Raw genomic sequence first — 24,659 nt, 5'->3', positions numbered from 1 at the left:
CCATGTCTTGGCTACTGTGACTAGTGCTGCTATGAACATAAGGGTGCATGTGTCTTTTTGAATTATAGTTTTGTCCAGATATACGCCCAGGAGTGGGATTGCTGGATCATATGACAACTCTACTTTTAGTTTTTTGAGGAATCTCCATATTGTTCTCCATAGTGGCTGCACCAACTTACATTCCCACCAGCAGTGTAAGAGGGTTTCCCTTTCTCTGCACCCTCTCCAGCATTTATTATTTGTAGACTTTTTAATGACAGCCATTCTGACTGTTTCGAGGTGGAATCTCATTGTAGTTTTGATTTGCATTTCACTAATAATTAGTGATGTTGAGCATCTTTTCATGTGCCTGTTGACCATTTGTATGTCTTCTTTGGAGAAATGCCTATTTAGTTTTTCTGCCCTTTTTTTTTTTTTATTAGATTGTTTGTTCTTTTTTGTTCTTGAGTTGTATGAACTGTTTGTATATTTTGGAAATTAATCCCTTGTGAGTCTCATCATTTGCAGATTTTTTCTCCCATTCCGTAGGTTGGCTTTTTATTTTGTTTATGGTTTCCCTTGCTGAAGCACAGATGTTTTTAAGTTTTATCAATTTAGCCAGCACATTTGGCAGTTTCTTTATAATGAATATAACTTAATAGAGTACATAACTTTTAAAGTATGTGAACACACACACTTATCGTGGGACCCAGCAATTCCACTCCTTGGTGTTTACCTAAGCAAGAGAAATGAAAGCATATTTCCACAAAATGATCAATATGCATATGTTTATAGTAGCTTTATTGAAACTACCAAAAGCTGGAAACAATCCAAATATCCATCAGTGGGTGAATGAATATACAGATGGAGTACATCCATGCAATGGAATACTGCTCAGTGATATAAAGGAATGAATGAATGATGCATGTCATAATACAAATGAATGTTAAAAGCATTAAGTAAAAGAATCCATATTCAAAAGGCTGCCTACCATATGATATTTACAATATTCTAGAAAAGGGAAAATTATAGGGGTGAAAATCACATCAGTGGTTGCCAGGGGCTGCACGTAAAGGAGGGACATTGACTGCAGTGTTGCCGAAGGGAACATTTTGGGGTAATGAAGATATTCTGTATCTTGATTGTGATTGTTATTACATGACTATAAATGTTTTAATATTTACACAACTATACATCAAAAATGGGTGAAATTTTACTTTGTCTGAAGTATAACTCCAGTCTACCTAAAAAAATTCATCCATGTGTATACTTATACATATGATGCATGTTTTGCTTCAGTAAAATTTTTGCCTAAAAATGCAAGTTTAAAAAGTGTTATACTTGTATAAAATGTTTACCATACAGTTGTCCATACAGTTGTCCCTCGTTATCTGGAAGGCATTGGTTCTAGGCCCCCTATAGATACCAAAATATGTGGATGTTCAGGCCACTTAGCCCTCAAGTATCTGTGGATGTGGAACCCACGGATATGGAAGTATATAAAAATTCTGACTCACTGTAGGCTTTGCTCAAAAATATATTTTTAAGTGTTTTTATCCAAAATTTCAAGGTAAAATATAAATATATAGATTCCAGACAGTAAAAAGGGCATATAGATATTTTAATCCAACATAAGTAGAGGAAAAAAGAAACAAAGGAAAAGGATGCTAAATATGAAAAATATGTAAAAATATTTTATGTAAAAATGTCAGAATATATCTGTAATCCCAATGTACTGCACATGTTTACAATGTGTGAAGGTAACTAATCAGAGTAGATACATGTATTAATACAAATAAAAGTCAAAAATATAATACTGTCTGTGAACGTGTAAAGTATCATTTATATAAACTTCAGAAACATGTAAACAATCAGCTATATTATCCATAATTATATAAGTATATAATAAAATTGTAAAATATTCTTGAAAATGATGAACCCAAATTCATGGAAATGTTTCACTTCAGGGGGTGGAGAGAAAGAAGGGAGTGTAGCTAGTGAGTACAGCACATGGGGTGGAGAATTTCTTTTTTAATAGGAAGCAAAATAGCAAAAATTCTTTTAAATTTAAAACAAGGTTTTTAACAGTGTGTAAAGAATACCATCAATATTGTAAATAGATATATTTAGTTGCAAATATACATATATGCCTGTATATGTATAGGCTATTTCTGAAAGGATATACAACAAACAGGTAACTGGAAATCTCAGAAAGAGATTTATAGTACTAAAGATTGGGGGTAGGAGATTTACAAGTAATTGCCAGAAATATGGGAAATATGATGGCAGAGAAACAGGAAAAATATCTTGTTTGCTAATTTTTTATTGTTTTTGAGATGAAATATATTTTTGACTTGTAATGTGATGGAATTATATGATATTAATAATGAAACTAGGAAATGCAATAGACAGAAACAGCACATTTAAATTTATATTTAATGTAAGCTAAATTTTCTTACATTGCATGTACCGTAAATCCAACTGTGAAACTAACCTACGCCAAAAAAAAAAAAAATTTATGTACCCAGGAAGTCCAAGAAATGAATCTGGGTCTGTCTGGTATACAGGGATCCAGGAACAAATGATGTCGTCAAGATTCAGTTTTTTTCTGGGCCTAGCGGGATGGACTATCTGAACAATCCATATCATGTATTCCTGAGGTAGTGGGAAAGGAAGTTCATCCTAGCCACCAAGACTAAACAAGATCACTGTGGCATAGGGCAAGGGTATTTCCCCACCCAAAAAATGTTGACCAGATAAGCGTATATCTGATAAAGTAGCAGAAGGAGCTTGTAAGGCCAGAAAGTTTATAATAGCTTTAAACATAGTCACCACAGCCTAGATATAAGATTAGGTATTTGGAATTAATAAATTAAGTGGATTGCTATGAAGCAACACCAAATCTTCATAGCCAACTAAATATAGGAAGAGAAGTGAAATACTGTTATTACCCAAAACATGGGAATTTAAGTACAGTTCTCACGATCCCATTTTCATTGCAGAAGTTTCTTAGGCATAATCTTCGTTATGAATTTTTCCTGCTAGAACATTGCTGGTTTTGTTTTTTGGCTTGGGCTTTTGAGGGTTTTTTGGTTTGTTTTTTTTTTTTGCAGAGGTGCCAGGTACAAAAGCTTCAAAATAATCATCTAAGGTATTTAACGTTGTCCACATTTATTTAGCAAATTCTCAATTACCTGTCAAATATTTTATATTTTTTAAATTACATGCAACAGGATCTCTGACATTTTGTAAGTTGAATGTGGTATATCCTTTTTTGGGCAATTCTTTGTGATTTGTTATTAGTCACAGTGGGTATCTGGTCTTCCAAGTTACCATTTGAATCATTTTATCATATACTGAAAATTGGCAAAGCTGTTAATTATTGGCATCAAAAACCAGCTTTATATGCTTTTTAAATAATTTTTGAGGATTTTTCATTTATAATTCTGGAATATGACATGTTAAAGAAAGCACTCAAACATCTTAAATTTAATTAAAAATTAACTCTGTTAGAATTTGCTAGCCCAGATAGAGAACTAATTAATTTAGTGCCTAATTTTATATACAGAGATCTAAACTTCTGCATGTTTTTATGATTCTGCATTATTAAAATAGAAAGTGGCATTGTCTAGTGTTCATTTATATTACACTCATTAATTCCTTGGATCAGATTTCACAATGTCTTGTGACTTCATTCTTATGCAAGAAAATAATTTCAGTGAAGTCATATGAGTTCAGCAAAATTAGTGAATTTCTGCCTCCCAAGTTTTGATTACTTTTTAATTATTACCATTAATGTAGTTTGTGAGATGTGTGATAATAGTTTGCTTTGTGTTATCTCTCAGGCACTATTAAAGTGAAAGACAACGTTTTCATGCAGATTAAACTTTGAATAAACCAAGAGTAAAATCTGACTTACCAGTACCATACCTTAAAAGCTGGGTTGATAACTCTTTTTGACTATGCCTGAAATTCAGTGGGAATGATGGTTGGAAGGTAGAGATTCTTTTAAAATTACTAGTTTGAACCCTATTGAAAAACCGATTAAGACTCTTTAAAATTTGAGTATTATAGGCAGCAACAAACAATAACATCCCTTGAATAAAATCTCTCTAACATTCAAGATTGCTGCCATTTTCCCTTTAGAGATTTTTTTTTTCTGCAGAAAAGGAATTGAAGAGGTTAAATCTTATCTGTAAGAATCAGGTTGTAGGCTTGTGTATTTTTTTTTCACGTTAAATATCAAAGATGGCTTAACATATTTAGAATTTTCTGAGTTTCTATTAATAGTTAAAAGAAAATCTAATGATCAGGCAGTGGAGCCACATAAAATTTATATGTGAAACACCCATTGTGCTTATCTCTACTCTAGATAATGCTCTAAACCCATGTTCCACATTCTGAATTCTGTGTATAAAGTTAAACATTGCAGAAAGGCATATATCTGATGATACAAATGAATAAGGTTGAAGTTTAGTAATGAGCAAAGTTGATATATTAAATATGTTCATGTCTTTAGTATTTCTGTTATTAGTATAATTGGATTATTTTGTGGGAAAATATGAACCACTACTAAAAATATGATAGGTTTTTAAACTCCCAGAAATTAAAGACTTCTATTCATAGTACAGTACTGTATTTTAATATACCAAACTAATATTAAATTTCTTAAAATATTAATTAATTGCAGGCAAAGTTGTTAGCTATGCAACAAGCCAGAGAAACCGCAGTTCAACAGTACAAAAAACTGGAAGAAGAAATCCAGACACTTCGAGTTTACTACAGGTAAAATTCTTCTTATCCTAGGCATAAAGAAGTGTTAGTTTGGGAAATGTTTCTACCCAATTTTATAGTGGTGAATGAGGAAATACCTCGATGAAATTGAATGTTTATGCACTTAAAACATTTTTGTGATTGTGAAATGATTCAGACATAAAATATTAAGTATTGTACCTTTTTTCCTTCCCGCATTTGGTAAAGTATGTTTAGACTCCCATTATAAAATGGGAATTACAGAATTTACATAACTCTTAACCAGTTGTCTAAATGGAGGCTGCTTAGCTCTTGAACTATTTGCTCATCTAAGTGGCACCTTTAAAATGATGGCATTCATTTTTTAAATAGTACATGAATAGCAGTAATAATAGCCTTTCACTTATCATAGTATGAGAAGTTTCTAAAGGATTTTTAAGACTTATTTAATTTATCCTCCAAGAGTAGTTGTGAAATTAATTCAGTAGGTCACACTGGCATTTTTTAATGAAAAGAGGTAGAATAGAAAATGTCAGAGTGCAGTAAGGGTAAATATTGTTTTGTGATATTTTTGTTTCAGTTTTGTGTTGTGTGAGAGAGAAAGATTGTGTCTTGGGCTACATGTAAAATATGTATTCTCACAGTGGATTATAGTTTTTTTTAAACAAAAAGGTTTGAAAAGTGATGTACAATGCCCTGCATATTTTTTAATATTTATGAAGGTTAAAAAAACCTCATCTGAAATATAAGAATTCACTAACTAGGGTTGTACGTTATTGAAAAATGTTTTAAAAATTTGGTCCCCCTCTTAAAATAATGTTAAGTGCATAAATGCAATTAAATCAAAATTAGTGTTACTGAAATAAAATTATGAAGGTATTACATCATAATATATTACTATATACATGTGCCATCATTAATACATTACTAATACATTAATAAATAACTAGATCTAACAGCAAGTCTATTAAAAACTGTCATTTCAAAGTAGTTATGACTGTAAATGGTATTTTGAGGATAACTGCAAACACTGAAATGTGACATGAAAATACCAGTGGTTTCTATTGGTGCAAACTCTCAAGAACCACTAATAATACTACTACAGTTTGTTGCCTGTGTTCATAATTGTAGGAAATACTGTATTTACATGAGAGTGAAAACTAAAGATGAAAATTTTTCCCATCCTCATATTAAGAACCCATGCTTTGGAGCAATGTTATTGCCATATATAGTAACTGGTTATTGTTATGGGTTGAACTGTGGCCCTCAAAAAATATATTGAAGTCAACCCCTAGTACCTCAGAATGTGATCTTATTTGGAAATAGTGTCTTCACAGAGCTCATCAAGTTAAAATGAGGTCATTAGCATGGGCTTTAATCCAACATGACTGAAGTTTTTATAAAAAAGTAGAAATTTGGCCACAGAGACACAGGCATAGAGGAAAGACTATTTGAAGACCCAGGGTAGAGACACCCTTGTGCCGGAGTGATGCATCTACAAGCACATGAATATGAAGGATTGGCAACAAACACCAAAAGCTAGAAGAGGCATGGGAGGATTCTCCCTTACAGCTGTCAAGGAGGACAAAACCCAGCAGAAACCTTTATTTTGGACTTGTAGCCTCCAGAACTGTGAGACAATAAGCTTCTGTTGTTTTAAGCCCCCTAGTTTGGGTACTTTGTTACAGCAGCCCTAGGAAACTAACATGGTTATCAAGTACCAAGTATGTTTGGTTGCTGACTGACTGTGTGGAACCATTTGCTTGCAGTTAGAATCAGAAGGCATGTAGGTAAGCAGAACCCTGATAGTGGTTGAAGACATCCCAGCTTTTTTTTTTTTTTTTTTTTAAGAGAGTGAATGTAACAGTCTTTCCTCTATGTTTTACAACAGTGGATTCTCAGCTGTAACAGTGCATTAGAATCACTTGAGGAGCCTCTAAAAATCCTGATCCCCATCCCATTCCAGGCCAATTACATCAGAGTCTCTTGGGGTAAGACTCAGCTATCAGTGTCTTTAAAGCTCCTTAGAAATTCCCATATGTAGCCAAGTTTGAAGGCTGCCATTTTACATGTACACTTCAGTTAGCTCCATTAAATTAGGGTTGCTTCTTGGTAGAATAATAGAAGCATTTATTAAACCCTTTATTAAGACTTATGAATACTGTGTGATTTGTGCCCAGATCTTGGATGTTGCAGTATGGTATGTAGTAGTTTCACCGCATTGATAGGGAGAATTTTTATGGAACCCTCTCCTGCCACCCTTGAGAGATAGGACAGCAGGTGCTCTGTTGTTAAAGTGACAGTGTCAAAAAATGCTGAATGCAATGTGATAATCTGGCATGAACTCACATTACTTACTGAAAAACAAACCTTGATACCAGTTCTTGATGCTCCTTCTCTTTGCTGAATTGCAGAGGATTATTGAAAGATTTTTGAAAATTATGAAGCTTAAACATTTATCTTTCAAAGACTTTTTTTAATCTACATGAGTCTAACAGAGCTAAATAACCTCTTCTACATAAAGAGTTAGCAATTATTGGCTCAAAGATAAGCTTCACAAGGATGCCTCTCACTGCTATGTTTTTTTTTTTAATTGCTGATGATGTAGTAAAGCTACAGGGATTTGCATTTAGACAGCTCCGTCTTGTGTGACCTTATATAACTGAACCCCTCCAGGACCATTTCTTTTTTGTAAAATGAGAATTATAGTACTTACCTTACAGAGTTGTTTTAAGTAAAAGTATTTGGCTTATTGTTAGTGCTCAACTAATGTTAAGATAAATTTCTTTTTACAATAAGAAGTCAGTGAGATAAAAGTAGAATCAAAAACTATAATATTACTGAAGCCAAGAAATGAGATTTTTTTTTTTAAAGTCAGATGTTTCTAAATGGTTAAGTAAGGTAAGGGCAGAAAGTATCTTTTTTGTTTGAAATTAGGTAGTCATTAGTGACCTCTACAAGAGTAGTTTTAATAGAGTATTAGAGTATTATAGAGACATGGATGGACCTAGAGACTGTCATACAAAGTGAAAGAGAAAGAGTCAGAAAGAGAAAAACAAATACTGTATATTAACACATATATGTGGACTATAGAAAAATGGTAGAAATCAACCGGTTTGCAAAGCAGAAATAGAGACACAGATGTAGAGAACAAACATATGGACACCGAGTGGGGGAAGCGGGGAGGGTTGGGGGGCAGAATGAATTGGGAGATTGGGATACCAAATTGTACACTCTCAATATATGCAGTTTATTGTAAAAAATTAGAAATTAAAAAAAGAGTATTAGGTATAGAAGCCAGTTTTTTGTAAGTTCAAGAGTGATTTGAGGGAAAGAAGCATAGTAATTGGGACTATAAAGTGATCCTTGAAGAAACTTGAATAGAAGGAAGTTAATGACAGTTGAGAAGAAAGGAATGTGGGTTAAGGATTTTGTTTTTTGTTTTTGAAAAATCACCGACACTTCAACGTGTTTATGGCTCATAGGAAGGAGTCAATGGAGAGAATTTCTCTAGAACAGAACTCCTCGCAAATTTAGAAGGAATGGAATTGAGAATCTGCAGAAGGGTTTGCCTTGAACAGGAAGATGGTCACCTTGTGCTTAGAGACAGAAAAATAGCTGTGAATGTAAATAAATTTATGCTCACAATTAATAGTTTCTTTTTTTTTTTCAAGGTATGGAGAACATTCTGTGAGGATATACAGAAATTTACTTTAAATGAAATAGGAGTAAGATCCCTGGGATGTAGAACCCTAGGAAGGGAGAAGCAATTACCAAAAACCACAAAGCTTAAATTTTCTGGAATCTCAGATTCTGATTTAAGTGAAAGTAAACAATATTTCTCACACACCTGAATATATGGTGGTTACAAATCCATTTGTGAAGCACAACTAATTCATAGAGATACTAACTTCTTTTCTTCAACGTTTCTTCTGTTATAGAGGACAAGGGAAAAGTTCCATATTAATTGTAAAGAAAACCAAGACTAATTCTGTAATTTGCATGTGTGTTTACATGTGTGTATGTATGTCATCATAGATAATGAATTTTTTAAATAAGGTTTAAGAAAAAATACACTTTCAGTTAATTCAAATCAGTTTTACATACAAATATATATACATACATATACATATATACATACATATATATTGTCATGTCAAAGAAAGTTGCTTATCAGTAATTTAAAAATACATTAAGAAAAATATAGAAATAGGACAGTAAGCTAGAGCCAGGAGTAAATCAGCTTGCATGGATACCAAGAAACAGGGAAAGAGTAAGCCTCAAGAATGTCTGGCTCTCAAACTTTCCAACAGCCAAAACAGAAGAGGATATGTGATCAGTTATTAGTGTTAGAGGCAGATTAAAATATGCTGATGACTTTCATTCTACCTTGCCTTTACTTTTACTAATTAGTGATAGTGACCTTATTCTTTTTAGATTTTTTTCCAAAAATCATTTTCTTTTGCTGGGTTATGCTAAGAGCTACTGTTGTCATAAGCACTGCATTTCCCTGAATGGAAATAAGGAATATGGACGTATATATCATGAGGTTTCTCTATTCTGTTTATTACCCTTGAGTTTTAGAAGACTTTGAATACTAAGAAAAGAAAATGTTGACCTTTTGTGTCTTTTGGCACAGTTAGGGAAAGGGGCAAGTGAGGTGAATGGGTAGGGATGCTAAACCTACCGTTGTAACTGATGGCTCTTTCACATTAAAGCAGAAGGTATAGCAGGAGAGGAATAGCAATGTGAAGGTTTAAAATGAATTTTACTTATTAAAAAAGTGCTGTTAGTAAAGTATTCGTACCTCCTTTGTGCCAACTGTTGAATTCATTTGCAACAGCTTCATTAATCTAAATCTAAACAGTTTCATCAGGGAAGAATCTTAAACTTGTAAGAGTTAGATTTGTATTTAGTAATGATTTTTTCCTGTTCTTTAAACCTGTAGTGCCGCATTCCTAAGCTCAGAAGGCATAATAATAACAAACTCTTTTCTAATCGAGAGAAATGCTGAGTTTCACTGTTTGCTGATTTTATAGTGCTTCCTTGTATTTCCTTTTGCTTAAAGAAAGTATAAATTCAAATGTGTAGATAAGAATTAGATCCTATTGTTTGGTGCCAGTAGACTAGGATTTAACATACTTGTAATAGTAGCACATGATGTTTTTAATTTTTGTTATGTTTTGTGCAATTCCAAGTGAGAAGTTGTGATGCCTTTCAGCACATGGTAAATTTCACATTCTAGACCAAAAATATTGAATAGTGTGCTTCATATTTTAAGGTAATATGTTTCCTATAATTGTAATAATATTTTTTAACATAATTAAATAGAATACTTAAGTGTTTCACATAGTGAGTACCGAACTAAAAACAAATCCTGATTACTGGGTTCATGATATACTACATTTCAAAGTCATAGAAACCATATAGATAGAAGCCATATAAAATGTAGTCCAAAAGAGAGTGAAGTGCTTAATTTTTTTTCTGTACTCTTTATAAATTTTATTTAGTATGTCTTTTTTTGCTTCTTATGTCCATTTTTTGTCTATATATATGGTATCCTTAGCAATCAGAAATACTACTGACTGTCACTAGGATCTGGTTGGGTTTGTTTTTGTTTGTGTGGTGGTGACAGTTTTTCATTCAGCCATATGTTCTCTTCGTCAGAACTGTGCATCAGTAAGACAGTCAGCAGTGATTATAGCATGCAAACTCTAGCCATGAAGCAACATATTTCTCAGTGTGAATCCCTCATCAAAAGGGGTTGAACACAGGATCCTGACCTCTTAGTTCTATGTTCTAATCAGTTGTGCTAATTGAACTACCCAGTGGCATAAACTTTCTGTCATATCGGTATTTTCTATAGGAATTAACTATCGTGGAGCTGTGTTATGGTACCATACTGTCAAAGCAGTAATAAAAAGAACAAAAGAGCACCTGAATTCTTGCATCTTTGCCATTAATGAGGTGTTGTTGTTTTTTTTTGCCGTAGGCAAGCTCCAAGCTTTGTAGATTTCAGTTTCTTTAACTTGGACTTGAGGCTTTCCCTAGTGCTAACATTCTGTGAAATTTGTAACCCTTTTATACGAGGTAGATTAAATTTTTTGTTTAGCGATATTTAGAATCAAGAACTATCTTCATTTTTTTAAAAAAACTAATTTTTTAAATAAATTTTATTTATTTATTTATTTATTGGCTGCATTGGGGCTTCATTGCTGCACGTGGGCTTTCTCTAGTTGCAGCCAGCAGAAGCTACTCCTTGTTGCAGTGCGTGGGCTTCTCATTGCAATGGCTTCTCTTGTTGCGGAGCATGGGCTCTAGGTGCACTGGCTTCAGTAGTTGCTTCACGTGGGCTCAGTAGTTGTGGCTCACAGGCTCTAGAGCTCACAGGCTCAATAGTTGTGGTGCTTGGGCTTAGTTGCTCTGTGGCATATGGGATCTTCCCGGGCCAGGGATCGAACCCATGTTCCCTGCATTGGAAGGCAGATTCTACTGTGCCGCCAGGGAAGTCCCAAGTACTATCTTCTTATACCAGTGAGTTGCACCTGGATGTCAGTTACTTCACCTATGAACAAGTAGTATCTGAGCTGCTTATTATGAAAATCAGGAAGATGATGTAGTGGAATGTTTTTTTGAAAATATAAAATACTGTGCAAAGGAAATATATTAATAATATCATACTTTAAAAGTTTTTGCTTTATTGACGTATAGGACAACAATTAAATTACTACAGACGCTATTTCTAACAAACTGTTTTATGTCTTCTGTGACTTTGTATCCAGAAGGACATTTTCTTTGCATTAAAAAGTTTCACTATTTTCTGTGCCTTATTTTAACAGTAAGTTATAAGAATAAGACTAAAATTCAACATGTATAGCTCTCAACTGCTCTTTTTTATTCTAAAAAATGGCCCAGCTTCCTCTTCTAAAAGCATTTAACAAAATAATTTGCCATTTAATCATTGTGGTTAGCAAAAGGTCCAGAGTTAGAATGGGCTTGCCAATTATAGATCCTGGAGTTTGCCATCGATTCACATTATTTTTATCAGCTTAAGAAAAATTTAATTTTATATTTCGTTAAATAAAAAAGTAAAGTGTTTCCCTTGGTCTTGGCACTATTATTATAGTTCCACAGATGCCTGTTGCCTTCTACATAGATAATCTTTGATTTGTCCCTCTTTACAAATTTAATTAGTAACCAAATTTTGCTAGACTTTTCCTTGCAATATCTCTTTCTTTTGCAAAAATTCCTGCCTCAGACCAGACTTATATATTTTCATGCCCAGGCTTTTCTAGCTACTTCATCTACTTGTCTCCATTCCTTACTCCTCTTAAGATTCCTGAAACGTTATTTTCAACCTCTCAATCAGCCATCAACAGTGTTTAGTAATACCACATTACCTATACAGTAAATTCCAAACTCTTTAACCTAACACTCATGAAGCCTTGATATTGCTGCCACCTCTGTTTCTGATTTAGTATTCCACCAATCATCTTTTTACTTTCCAGTTTCATTCATATTTGTGTCACTGGTGCTATTATACTACCTTACACATAGTAGGCACTCAACAAATATTTGTTATACTAAATTAACTATTATTTGCACTCTCAAAATGAATTGTTCACTATTTCCTGGACACACACCCCCAAGTATCTCACTTCTGTGCTTTCTTTTATGTCACCTTATTCCCCCTGGAATACTTCATCTCTAACCTATCAGATTCTTATTGAGCCTTTAAAATACAATTTAAGTACTAACTATTCTGGTAATCTTTTTCTGGTCTTCTCAACAAGAAGTGATCTTATTATACCTAAAATTAACTACCGTAATTATTCACAGTGCCCTCTCACAGTACATACCTCATGCTTACCTATGTAATTGCTGTATAAATATTTCTCTTAATTTCCCTGCTAGGCCTTCTATTCTGTATATATAATAGGCCTTCAGTAAATATTTGTCAAATAAATGAATAAACAATCAAATTTAACACTAGATTGAAAGTTTCTTCAGATTAAAACTTTCTTCCAGACTGGTAGTCTGTGCAGTATACATAATAAGAGCTCAGTGATGAGTAAATGATTGCCGATAACACAGATTTACTAAGGCCTTTCAGTAAGTGATTTGCAGGGGTGTGGGGAAAAATGAGATCTCCATATGCTAAAGAAAGTATCTCATCTGCCAACAGAGTTTTTTTTTTCAGGTCAATAGTGTTCCGATTTGAAAACCATTATCAGAAAGATTTGTTTGGATTTTACCTTTCTTGAAATTTAGGATTTAAAAGAAAAAAAAGAAAAAGCTTAGGAAACAGTATCATCATCCCTTGTTCATTTGCAGTATTGTTTCCTATAGTGAAAAAAAAACACAACCAAAACTGGAGGATCTGCCCATGGGGGACCCTTAGCATGGCATGTGTATCAGGGTTCTCCAGAGAAACAGAACCAATAGACTGTGTATATACAGGGAGAGAGATTTATGTTAAGCAATTGGCTCGTGCAGTTGTGGGGGCTGGTCAGTCTAAAATCTGCAGGGCAAGCCAGCTGGCTAGAGAACCAGGAAAGAGTTGATGTTGCAGTTGTGAGTTCCAGGATGCAGAACTCCTTCTTCTTCGGGAGATCTCAGTCTTTCTCTTAAAGCCTTCAACTGATTGGATGAGGCCCATCTATATTATGGAGAGTACTCTGCGTTCCTCAAAGCCTGTGGATCTAAATATCAATCATATCTAAAAAATACCTTTACAGCAACATCTAGATTGGTGTCTGAACAAACATCTGGACACCATAGCCTAGCCATGTTGACACATAAAATTAACCATCACACCTGTGCATTTCAGCAATTAGCTGAGGCTAAGTAGAAGCTGCCTTCTTTAACAGGGGCATGCATTTACCATTTTACCACCTTTTCCACCCTGCCTACTTCAGGCATTTAACATCAACTGCCTTATCATATAGGCATTTACATTTGTTACCCCAGATGTATGTTGTGTTCTTAACTAATTATAAAAGGAGTATTTGTACACATATACATACGCACTGGCCCCTGGCTACCTCTCTAACCTCATTTCTTAACATGTGTCTACTCTTGCTCACTCCAGCCACACCAGCTCCCTTATTATCTCAAACATTCTAAGAATGCTCCCATCGCGGGGCCTTGACTTTTTTTTTCTCTGCCTGGAGTGATCTACAACCCCTCCACCACCACCAGTGTCACAAGTCAGCTTTTCACTTTGCTTAACTTTCTGTTTCAGTGTCCCTGACCACACTGTGTAAAATAGCCTACCTCCTCACTGCATCATTCTATTTGTGACTCTCCTTTATTTTTCTTAATAGCCTACATGACACTACTGTATTTGTGGATTGTCTTCTAGAAATTAAATTCTACAAAGACCAGGATTTTGTTTCTTTACCATTGCAACTTATACCTGAATCAGTGCTTGGCACATCCTTAATGGTCAATAAAATTTTTTCTGATACATCAGAAACTCAACAGCAGGTTTTCTGGGAAGTGGGACTGTGTCTAGCAGTTAAGTTTATTATATGTGTGGTGAATGAGAGGAGAGGAAATTTTAACTTGCATTTCATAACCTAATCAAGTATTTGAATTTTTTATGTATATGCATTATTTATTTAAAAATGAGCTTGCAAGTTTTAATGCCTTTATTCATAATAACCTGTACAAATTAAATGTGATACATAGAAATAAATAAGCTTCTATGAAAAATAGGTCTGTAATATCTACATATGTGTGTATATTTTTATATATATATATCATGAAGTTCGCCTCTTTAGTATATTTTTTTAGTGTTGTGCTTTACAAAACAGTAAAATACGTAAGGGAGTAGTAATCCAAAGTAGGTTCACTTACCTTATGAAATAGATACCTATAAACAATAACCTCACTTACGTTTTGTTTGCCAAATATTTTAAACTATTTTTTAAAGTACTTTATATTTCAGAAATTCAAGCGCTTTTAAAAAATAAAATGTTAAGAAAAATATTAGAAACTTTAAAAGAAGTATTAACCATAACATTCTTCTTGGTAGAAGTGGGGGCCCACGACAGGTTAGTGAGGAAAATGGCACCTTTTAAAAAATTCAATCCTGTGAACATCAGTTATGGCCAGAAGTGACAATGAAAAGAGAAAATTCCTTCATGTTTCAAGAGACTTCACTTAGTGCAATTAGATTTACTTAGCATATTTGAATTACAAACATTTTCTCTTTCTACATATAACATATATACGTTATTAAATGTACTAAAGTTTTATTGAATCTAAACTAGTTTAAAATATTTAAAATAAATGGAAATAATAGCTACAATAAAGACCTTTGTTCAGAAACATTCTGATTCATTAATGGCAAAAATAAATAAATATCAAGGTTAACTTACAGAACAGTATATAATAAACTGAGATCTTTGAGCTACTCTTGATTTTTATAAACTTTCTAATTTCACTGCTGTCAAAAAGAGCTCAGTAAATATTGACTGAGGACGATGATAATGATCCGGCAATATTTTTAAGACTGGGTGGCACTGGCAGTACAGTCAGATATCCGGGACTTAACATTGTCATTTTGCCATGGGGCCCTTCCACCTGGGCCTCTCCCAAAAGGACAAATGTTTACCTGCAGTTAAGCGTTTAAATGTGTAAATATTCCAGGCTCAATTATATATGAAGTAGTTAGAGTCTTCACTCTTTAAATCATGAAGTAGTTGTTCTCTGAAGGTTAAGGTGATGTTCCAAAAGTTTGCAAAGGTCAAAAAAGGCTTAATTGAATGTTTTTCCTGTAATTCCAAACAAAAATATGTTTTATGAACTCAGGTCAGTATTAAAATATTTTGTTCCCCTTACTGTTTCAGACCTCTGGTATTTATGAAACTTCTGAATTTATTAGGGTTTAATTTACTATTGTCTTTAGTTGTTAACTTTTAAATGTTATTATACAGTATATATCTTGTTCCTTTTGAGCTTTTAAGGATTTTGTGACTGTCAGTATTCTATTATTATAGTTGCAGTTTTTTTCCCAAATAACTGGTTCAGATTAGATCAGAAATAAACAATATTCTGTTATTTCATGAAACAGTAAAGAAATTCAAAAGCCTAGGTATTTTTTTAGTTTAGTTTTATTAAACATTACTGATCTGATAAATATTTTAATTTACTTTAATCCATAGAAAGTTTAGTTGTCCTGTCAAGCTTGGTTAACTGATCTGAACTGTAAAACATAAAAATTTTCTAAAACATCAATTATATGAAAACATGTGAGAATTGAGATTTTGATCTGAAGGGTTGGACACACTATTGGCGCATAATTGAGATGTATATGTTTTCTGACTCCAGTTTGGTTGCATTTGTTCTGTGTTTTGTTTTGCTGTATATGCTTTAAAATCAAAACAACCACTCATCCACTTATTCTACTCTGTTACCTGGAAACTAAGTGAAACCAAGGAGTCAAGTATTAGTCTCTGACTTGATTTTTAATAGATATTTGTTTTTGTTTTATAATTGGTAACGTGATGAAAAGGTGACATAGACAAATTATAATTTATATAAAGAAAACGTCACCTATTTCTAAATCAAATCTGACTTATTAATTGGGCTTTTGTTTATGTTTTTGTTAGTAAAATTTTTGTTTTGCAGTCTTTCTTTTGGTACGACATAGTGTTTTAATTCCTAGCTAAAATATAGTAAGACAGATGGTGTAGATTCTGAGTTCCTAGCTGAGGGGACCTTTGATCGGTAATTAACCTCTCTAAGTCTCAATTTCCTGACCTGTAAAATTGGAATTGTAATAATATCTACCTCATATTATTTTTGAGAAAAATCAAATGAAATAATGTGTCAAATGTTTTGTGCCATACCTGGATACAGACTTGGGTATTTAATAAGTGTGAACCATTGTTGTTATAATGCCTATGCCGAGTTTATATTGATCTATCATTCACTTTCTTTGAGACTCTATTAATGCATTTCAAGTATTTTTAGTGTTTTTGGCTCAAAATGCAATATTGTGACTGCAGTACAGTATCATTTGATTTTTTCTTTGGAAACAAGTTCTCACTGGAATTAGAGAGTTAATTTTTTTCTTGTTACAGGACACTTAGAAAAATATTTAGTCAAAGTGATGTGCTTCAACTTAGATTTGGCCCTTTTTGATTAATGGTTTATTTTCAGGCATTGTTTTTCAGACAGGAAAATTTTAATGTTCAGAAATCTATTGCGAATTAGAAATTTAATAATTTTTCATTTCTTTCTACTCTATGAAAAATATATTTTTCATAGAGTACACATTCAAAATATACCATGCTTTCTGTTTTAAAATCTACCCCAGAAAATAATAAAGATATAATTTTAAAGCTACGTTCCTAATTCTTTCTATCTTGTATCTTGGAGTTCAGTACAAACATCATCTTCTTTAATTGCTTCAACATCCTTGTAAGGTATTATCCCTTTTTACAGATGAGGAAACTGAAGCACAGAGCTGTAAACTAACATGCCCTAGGTCACATCAGGGCCAGTAACAGAAGTATAAATATAACCTAACCCATCTTATACTTGGGCCTTTTAGTCTATCTGCTAGACTGCTTCCCCCACCCCCGCCTATCTCAGAAATAATACTAAGGCAAAACTGGTACTTCAGCGTTATTTTCCTGATTTGGATATGCTTGATATGTTTATCATGTAAAACACACCTCTGAGGCCACGTTAAAGATATGTTAAGATGGTAAAAGAACCTGACCTGCTTTGGAGTTCAACAGTTTTTGTCTGTGTTCAGCCAAACTATGCAAATTATAACCACAGTCAGTGTCTGGATTTATAAATAGACTACCTTTGAATTTTTTTTAAAAACCTTTAAGCTCTAGCATTATATCATATGTCAGATGACAAAGGTAGATACTGTGCCTGAAAGTAATTTTATCCACACAATCATTTATTTTTATTTATATGTTGTGGTATTGTTATTTTATCAGTGCCCTAGCACAGTCAGTAATATAACATTAACTATGTTTAGAAGTAATCGTTAACCAAATAGCCATTTTCAGTTCTACATGAATTTATTAAGAGCCCACTATATACAAAGGATTGTGTAGTCTCATAGAAAATACAGTAACGAAGGCTAAGATGCAATCATTACACTCAAATAAATTATAATTAGGTAGAAAGATAGAAAAATATACTCAAAATGAGCATGTAGGATTATATGCTGTTAAATAAAATAATTTGGCATTGCCATAGAAAGTCACAGAAGGGAGAAATTATTGCAGACTGAAATAAAGTTTTATGGAATGCTTGGGAACTGAGGTATGAACAAATAGAATTCTAAAAGAAAGAGGGGGAAGAAGAAGGGCATTCTAGCCTAGAAGAACAGTATAAGCAAAAATGAGAAGGTATGATGAGTATACTGTGTTACACTATGGAATTGCGAGAAGGCTGCAGGAATTTGAATGCTAACATGCATTCAGTTTTGTTTGTTTATTTAGCATTTTAAAATTTATCCTTCTGCCTTTTCCTAGGCATGTATATACATATAAAATACATAAATTTGGTGTTTCACATACATGGGATTTTACCATATACTTTTCCCTGCCTGGCTTGCATTCAGTTTTCATTCTGTATTCCCTAGGGAAACAGGGCCTTGGGAATCTGGAACTTCTTAAAAACATTAAAAATAAAATTTATACTCAAAAGAAATATACTCTCTAATTTACATAAAATTTAAAGCATTTTGAAAGCTTAAATGAACTTTAAAATTTTGACTATATATAAAGAAGAAAGAATGAATTTCACATGTCCCCATCACTTGCCCCCCAAACCATCAACTCCTGGTCAGTCCAGTTCCATCCACACCTTCATGTACATACCCACACTCTCTGGTATTTTTTAGAGTAAATCCCATATACCATGTAATTTCATCTATAAATATTTCAGTATGTATCTCTAAAAAATTATTATAATACCATCAAAACACTTAAAAATAATTTGATAGTAATTTCTTTTTTTTAATTGTTAGTAGAACTAAATATTTTTTGTTTATTTGGCTATGTTGGGTCTTCCTTGCTGTGCACAGGCTTCCTCTAGTTGTGGTGAGTGGGGGCTGCTATTCTCTGGTTGTGGTGCACAGGCTTCTCATTGTGGTGGCTTCTCTTGTTGCAGAGCATGGGCTCTAGGCGTGCAGGTTTCAGCAGTTGTGGCACATGGGCTTAGTAGTTGTGGCTTGCGGGCTCGAGAGCACATGCTCAGTAGTTGTGGCACACAGGCCTAGTTGCTCCGCAGCAGGTGGCATCTTCCCGAATTGGGGCTCGAACCCGTGTCCCCTGCATTAGCAGGAGAATTCTTAACCACTGTACCACCAGGATAGTCCCAGTAATTTCTTAATATCCTCAAATATCCAGAGTCCAAACTTTCAGTTGTCTCACTGTGTCATAATGTCTTATTAATTTATTTGTTTTAATCAGGATTTAAATAAGGTCCATACATTGCAGTTGGTTGATACATATTTTTTAATCTGTGTGTTTCCACTACACCGTTATTATTTTGTATACAACTTATTTGTTGAAAAACTGGTTTCTTTGTTCTGTAGAGTTTCCATAGTGAGAATTTTTCTGATTGCATCTTCATCTCGTGAGATAGTTAACACTGAATAAACTTTTCAAGTTACCATTTTTTATACTTCTAATATGTATGTATGTATGTGTGTATATATGTGTATACATATATATACAGAGAGCGAGAGAGAGAATGTCTTTTTTTAGAACTTACATCATTCATGTCAGTCTTCACATACTCCTTTTTATTGGTTATTATATGATATTCATCATTAATTTTGTGAAATGAAACATTATAAGTCAGCATATGAAAGCAAAAAGCACTAAGTGCATGCTACCTATTTTATGCAAAGTATTTTGTAACATTTTAGTCATCCAAGCAAAACTTATTTATATTTATGATAGAAAATGCAAAAATACAAAAATAGACACGAGTTTTAGTTCCACTGTCATTTTCGTGATATTTTGGAATGTATAATTCTAAACTTTTTTATTGTGACTAGCTATACAGCACCCTTTTTCCCAAAAGTATTTTAGTTAATAATTCTATGCCAATTTTTTACACTTTGTATTATACTATGTAAATTCCTGCATTATCTATTACTTCTCTTATAGTTCTTGATCTGTATATTAACACTAATTCTTAGCTTCTTTCATATTCCTCACAGCTGATAAAAGGTAAAAATTAAAATAAATATACTATGCCTGTTTAAAATTTGACCCACTATGAACTGAAACTAGAGTTTGGAATCACATAAACAAGGTATCTTGGCCCCCATTCAGAAGACTATCATAAGAATTTTCTTATAATATGGAATCATGGAACTGTTTCATAAAATAGTCTCTGAGATGAACCTTAAAGAGAAATACAGTGAATTCATTTCAGGCATGGGAGTATACTGATAGAAACAAGATCCTCCAAGTTTACACAGTCACAGAGCTATGTCTCATAATAAACTAACTCAAAATACAGCAAAAGTTTTAATTACCATTAAAATTAACATTTGTAGCCACCGGAATGGCTATAATTTTTTTTAATGGAAAATAACAAATATTGGCAAGGATGCAGAAAAACCAGAACTATCATACCTTGCTGGTAGGAATGTAAAATGGCGCAGCCATTGTAGAAAACAGTTTGGTGGTTGCTTAAGAAGTTAAACATAGAATTAGCACATTGCCCAGCATTCCTAGGTATATACCCAAAAGAACTGAAAACAGATATTCAAACAAAAACTTGTGCATGAATGTTCATAACAGAATTGTTCACAATAACTGGAAGATAGAAACAATTCAAATATCCATCAACTCATGAAGAGATAAAGAGTGTGTGGTATATCCATACAATGGAATATTCTTCAGCTATGAAAAGGAATGACAAGCAGATACATGCTATAATGTGAATGAACATGCTAAGTGAAAAAAGCCACATATAAAGGTACATACTGCATAATTTTTCAGACATGGATTATCCAGAATCAGCAAGTTCATGGAGACAGAAAGCAGATTAGTGGTTTCTAGGACCTGGAGATCGCGAGGAATGGAAAGTAACAGCTTAATGAGTACAGGATTTCCTTTGGGGATGATGAAGATGTTCTGGAACTAAATAGTGATGGTGGTTGTACAGCCTTGTGGATATACTAAATGTCACTAATAGTGTATTTCATGTTATGTTTATTCTGAGGAAAACCCAAACACTAGCAGACTGAACCCAGCAACATATAAAAAGAATTATTTACCATGACCAAGCAAAGTTGGTTTAACACCTGCGAGTCAATAAATGAAATACACGTTATTATTTTGCTGGGGCTGCCATAACAAAATACCTTAGGCTAGGTAGCTTAAGCAGTGAAACTTTATTTTCTCACAGATTTGGAGACTAGAAGTTTAAGATCAGGATGTCAGAGGTCTGATTTCCCCTGAGGTCTCTCTCCTTCACTTGCAGATGGCCACCTTGCTGTGTGCTCACATGGCCTTTCCGCTGTGTGCACACGTGCCTCATGTCTATCTCTGTATCTCCCAGTCTCCTTTCATAAGGTCACCAGTCAGGTTGTATTAGAGCCCATCCTAACGTCCTCATCTTAATTACCTCATTAAAAGCCCTGTCTTCCCAAACAGTCACGCTCTGAGGCATTGGGAGTTAGGTGAGAGTTACGGTCTAAACATGTGAATTTGGAGGGGGTACAATTCAGTCATAACACTCCAAAATTTATGTCCTTCTCACATTCAAAATACATTCATTCCCCATCCCAACAACCCAAAAGTCTTAACCCATTACAACATCACTCTAAGTCCCAAATCTCATCTAAATTGGTTGTGGGCAAAACTTAAGAATGATTCATCCTCAGGCAAAATTCCTCTCCAGCTGTGAAACTATGAAACCAGACAAGTTATCTGCTTCCAAAATACAATGGTGGGACAAACATAGGGTAGACATTTCCATTCCAAAAGGGAGAAATCAGAAAGAACAAAGGGGGTCACAAGTGCCAGTCAAGTGCAAAACCTAGCAGGGCAGAATCCATTAGATTTTAAGGCTCTAGAATAATCCTCTTTGGCTCAGTGCTCTATCCTCCAGATCCAGTGAGGTAGCAGCCCTGCCTCCAGGCCCTCTAGGTTAGCTGTGTCACCACTTTGCCCTGGGTGTGAGGCTGGCCCCCTAAAACTAAGGAGGAGACGGCCTCGCCCCCATGGACCTGTTGTGGGAGTGGCAGCCCTCTTGATATCTGAACCACCTCCAGATCGTTCTTTCCTTTCTTGAAGGATGACACGTGTACAGCAAGATGGATGTCTCATCTTATAGAATCCCAGAAGTCCAACAGCCTTCCTTCATTTCGTCCTGTCTCTGCCCCCTTTAGTCCAAACTGGTAGTGTTTCTCCTGATGTAATCCCATGTCTATTCCTAGCTTCTGCTGAGATGGTTGATTAGATCCATGAGTCACATCTGTAATCACTTTATGGGATTTCTGTCCCATTTTAGTCTTCTTTCCAGAACATACTTTCTCAGTTTTAGCAGTATAGATAGGCTGAGAATTTTCCAAATCTTCAAATTCTGGTTCCTTTTTACTTAACAATTCCTTCAACTGATCTTTCTCCTCTTATATTTTACTCTAAGCAGCAAGAAGAAACCAGGTCACACCTTCAGTATTAGAAATCTCTTCAATTAAATATCCAAGCTCATCATGTACAATTTCTACTTTCCACAACACCAGAACACAATTCAGCCAAGTTGTTTGCCACTTCAAAACAAGGATCAACTTCCTTCCAATTTCTAAAGGCACATTCTTCTAATCCATCTGAGACCTCACCAGAATCACCTTTTAACATCCGTATTTTCTTCAACAGTCTCTTCAAAGCAACATAGGCGTTTTCTAACATGCACCTCAAAACTGTTTCAGCCTCCACCTTTCATCCAGTTCCAAAGCCATGTCCACATTTTTAGGTTTTCATTATGTAGATTTAACTCTACTCCTGGTACCAAAATCTATATTAGAGTTCTCCAGAGAAACAGAACCAATAGGGTGTATACATATATAGAGATATTTAATTTAAGAAATCAGGTCATGTGATTATGTGATTATGGAGGCTAACAAATCCAAAATCTTCAGGGTGGCCCAGCAGTCTGGAGACCCAGGGAAGAGCTAATATTGCAGTTCAAGTACAAAGGCCATTAGGCTGAAGAACCAGGGAGGGACCAAGGTTGCAGTTTGGTTCCAAAGGCAATCTACTGCTAGAATTCCTTCTTGCTTACAGGAGGTCAGTCTTGGTTCTAGTAAGACCTTCAACTGATTGGGTGAGGCCCATCCATGTTATTGAGGGCAATCTGCTTTACTCAAAGGTCACCAGTTTAAATGTTAATCTCATTCAGAAACCACTCTTATAGAAACATCTAGGATGTCTGATCAACTATTTGAGCACTGTGGCCCAGCCAAGTTAACATATAGTTAGCCCTCATAGCCACATACATATCATATATGCATTAATATAAAAGTAAATATAAACAAAATAATATAAAATGAATAAAAAGCAAACCCACATGATCACCTCAGTAGATACAGAAAAAGCATTTGACAATATCCAACATTTCATGATTAAAAAAAAACAGCCACCCAACAGAATAGGAATAGAAAGGAATATTCTCAATCTGAAAAAAGGGCATCTATGGAAAACCCACAGGTAACATCATACTTAATTCATACTTAATGATGAAAGGCTAGGTGTTTTCTCCCTAAGATCACAAACGAGACACAAATGGCCACTCTCACCACAGTACACTTAACATTTTACTGTATGTTGTAACAAGGGCAATTAGGCAAGAAATGTAATAAAAAGCTTCCAGGTTGGAAAAGAAGTAAAACTATCTCTGTTCATAGGTTACATGATCATATTTTTGGAAATCCTAGGAAATTCATTAAAAAGGTATTAGCAATAAGTTTTGTAAGGTTGCAGAATACAAAATCAATATGCAGAAATCAGTTGTATTTCTATACATTTGCAATGAGCAATACAAAAATGAAATCAAGTAAACAATATTTATAATAACATCAAAAAGAGTAAAATACTTAGGAATACATTTCGTACACTTTGGAAACTATAAAACATTGTTAAAAGAAATTAAAGAATATAAAAGGAAAGCATCCCATGTGCATGGATAAGAAGACTGTATTGTTAAGATGGCAACACTTCCCAAGTTGATTTACAGATTCAACATAATTCCTTTCAGAATCCTGTCTTTGTAGAAATTGCATATGGGATGATAAGGGACCCAGAATAGCAAAAATGGTCTTGAAAAATAACAAAAATAGGCAGACTCATACTTCCTGATTTTAAAACTTACTACAAAGCTATGTTAATTAAAGCAATGTGGTACTAGCATAAGGACAGATATCTAGATAAATGCAACCAAGTTGAGAGTCTAGAAGTAAACCCATACTTCACTTAGGAAGAAATGAAAACTGAACAGCTCTGTCTGTTAAAGAAATTGAATTCATGGTTTAAAACATTCTACAAAAAAATTAGGCCCAAGTGTTTTAATGGTGAATTCTGTCAACCATTTAAGGAAAATAATAAGCAGTCTTAACATAAACTCCCTCAGAAAGTAGAATAGACGGGAATACATCCCAACTTAGTTGATGATGCCAATTTTATATTAGTGTAAAAACTGGATGAAGGCATTACAAAAAAAAAAAAAAAAAACAAAAAAACAGGCCAAATCCTCAACAAAAACTAGGAACTCAAATCCAACAGTATATAAAAAGGACACTGCATTGTGACCAGGTGGCAAGGCATATTTGTTTTAACATTTAAAAAGCAGTGTAATTCACCATAATAACAACATAAGGAAGAAAAAACAATTATCTCAATGGATACAGGAAAAGCATGTGATAAAAT

General features: G+C 34.0%; 1 protein-coding gene across 6 annotated transcripts in view; it reads left to right on the top strand.

Moving 5' to 3' along the window:
* Positions 1-24,659, top strand: part of MIPOL1 (mirror-image polydactyly 1) — a 303,368-nt gene that overhangs the window by 208,146 nt on the left and 70,563 nt on the right. For all 6 annotated transcript variants that reach the window (XR_009051220.1, XM_057720561.1, XM_057720558.1 and 3 more), the window contains one exon: positions 4,670-4,764. Coding sequence is in view for 5 of the 6 variants with exons in the window: in XM_057720561.1 (XP_057576544.1) it covers positions 4,670-4,764 (95 nt within the window). In the remaining variant the exon portion in view is untranslated. The remainder of the gene's footprint in view (positions 1-4,669; positions 4,765-24,659) is intronic.

Source organism: Hippopotamus amphibius, chromosome 2 (genome assembly GCF_030028045.1).
Source record: "Hippopotamus amphibius kiboko isolate mHipAmp2 chromosome 2, mHipAmp2.hap2, whole genome shotgun sequence".
Classification (NCBI taxonomy): domain Eukaryota; kingdom Metazoa; phylum Chordata; class Mammalia; order Artiodactyla; family Hippopotamidae; genus Hippopotamus; species Hippopotamus amphibius.
The sequence above is the reverse complement of the archived record's forward strand: the minus strand, read 5'-3'. Positions and strand labels throughout refer to the sequence as shown.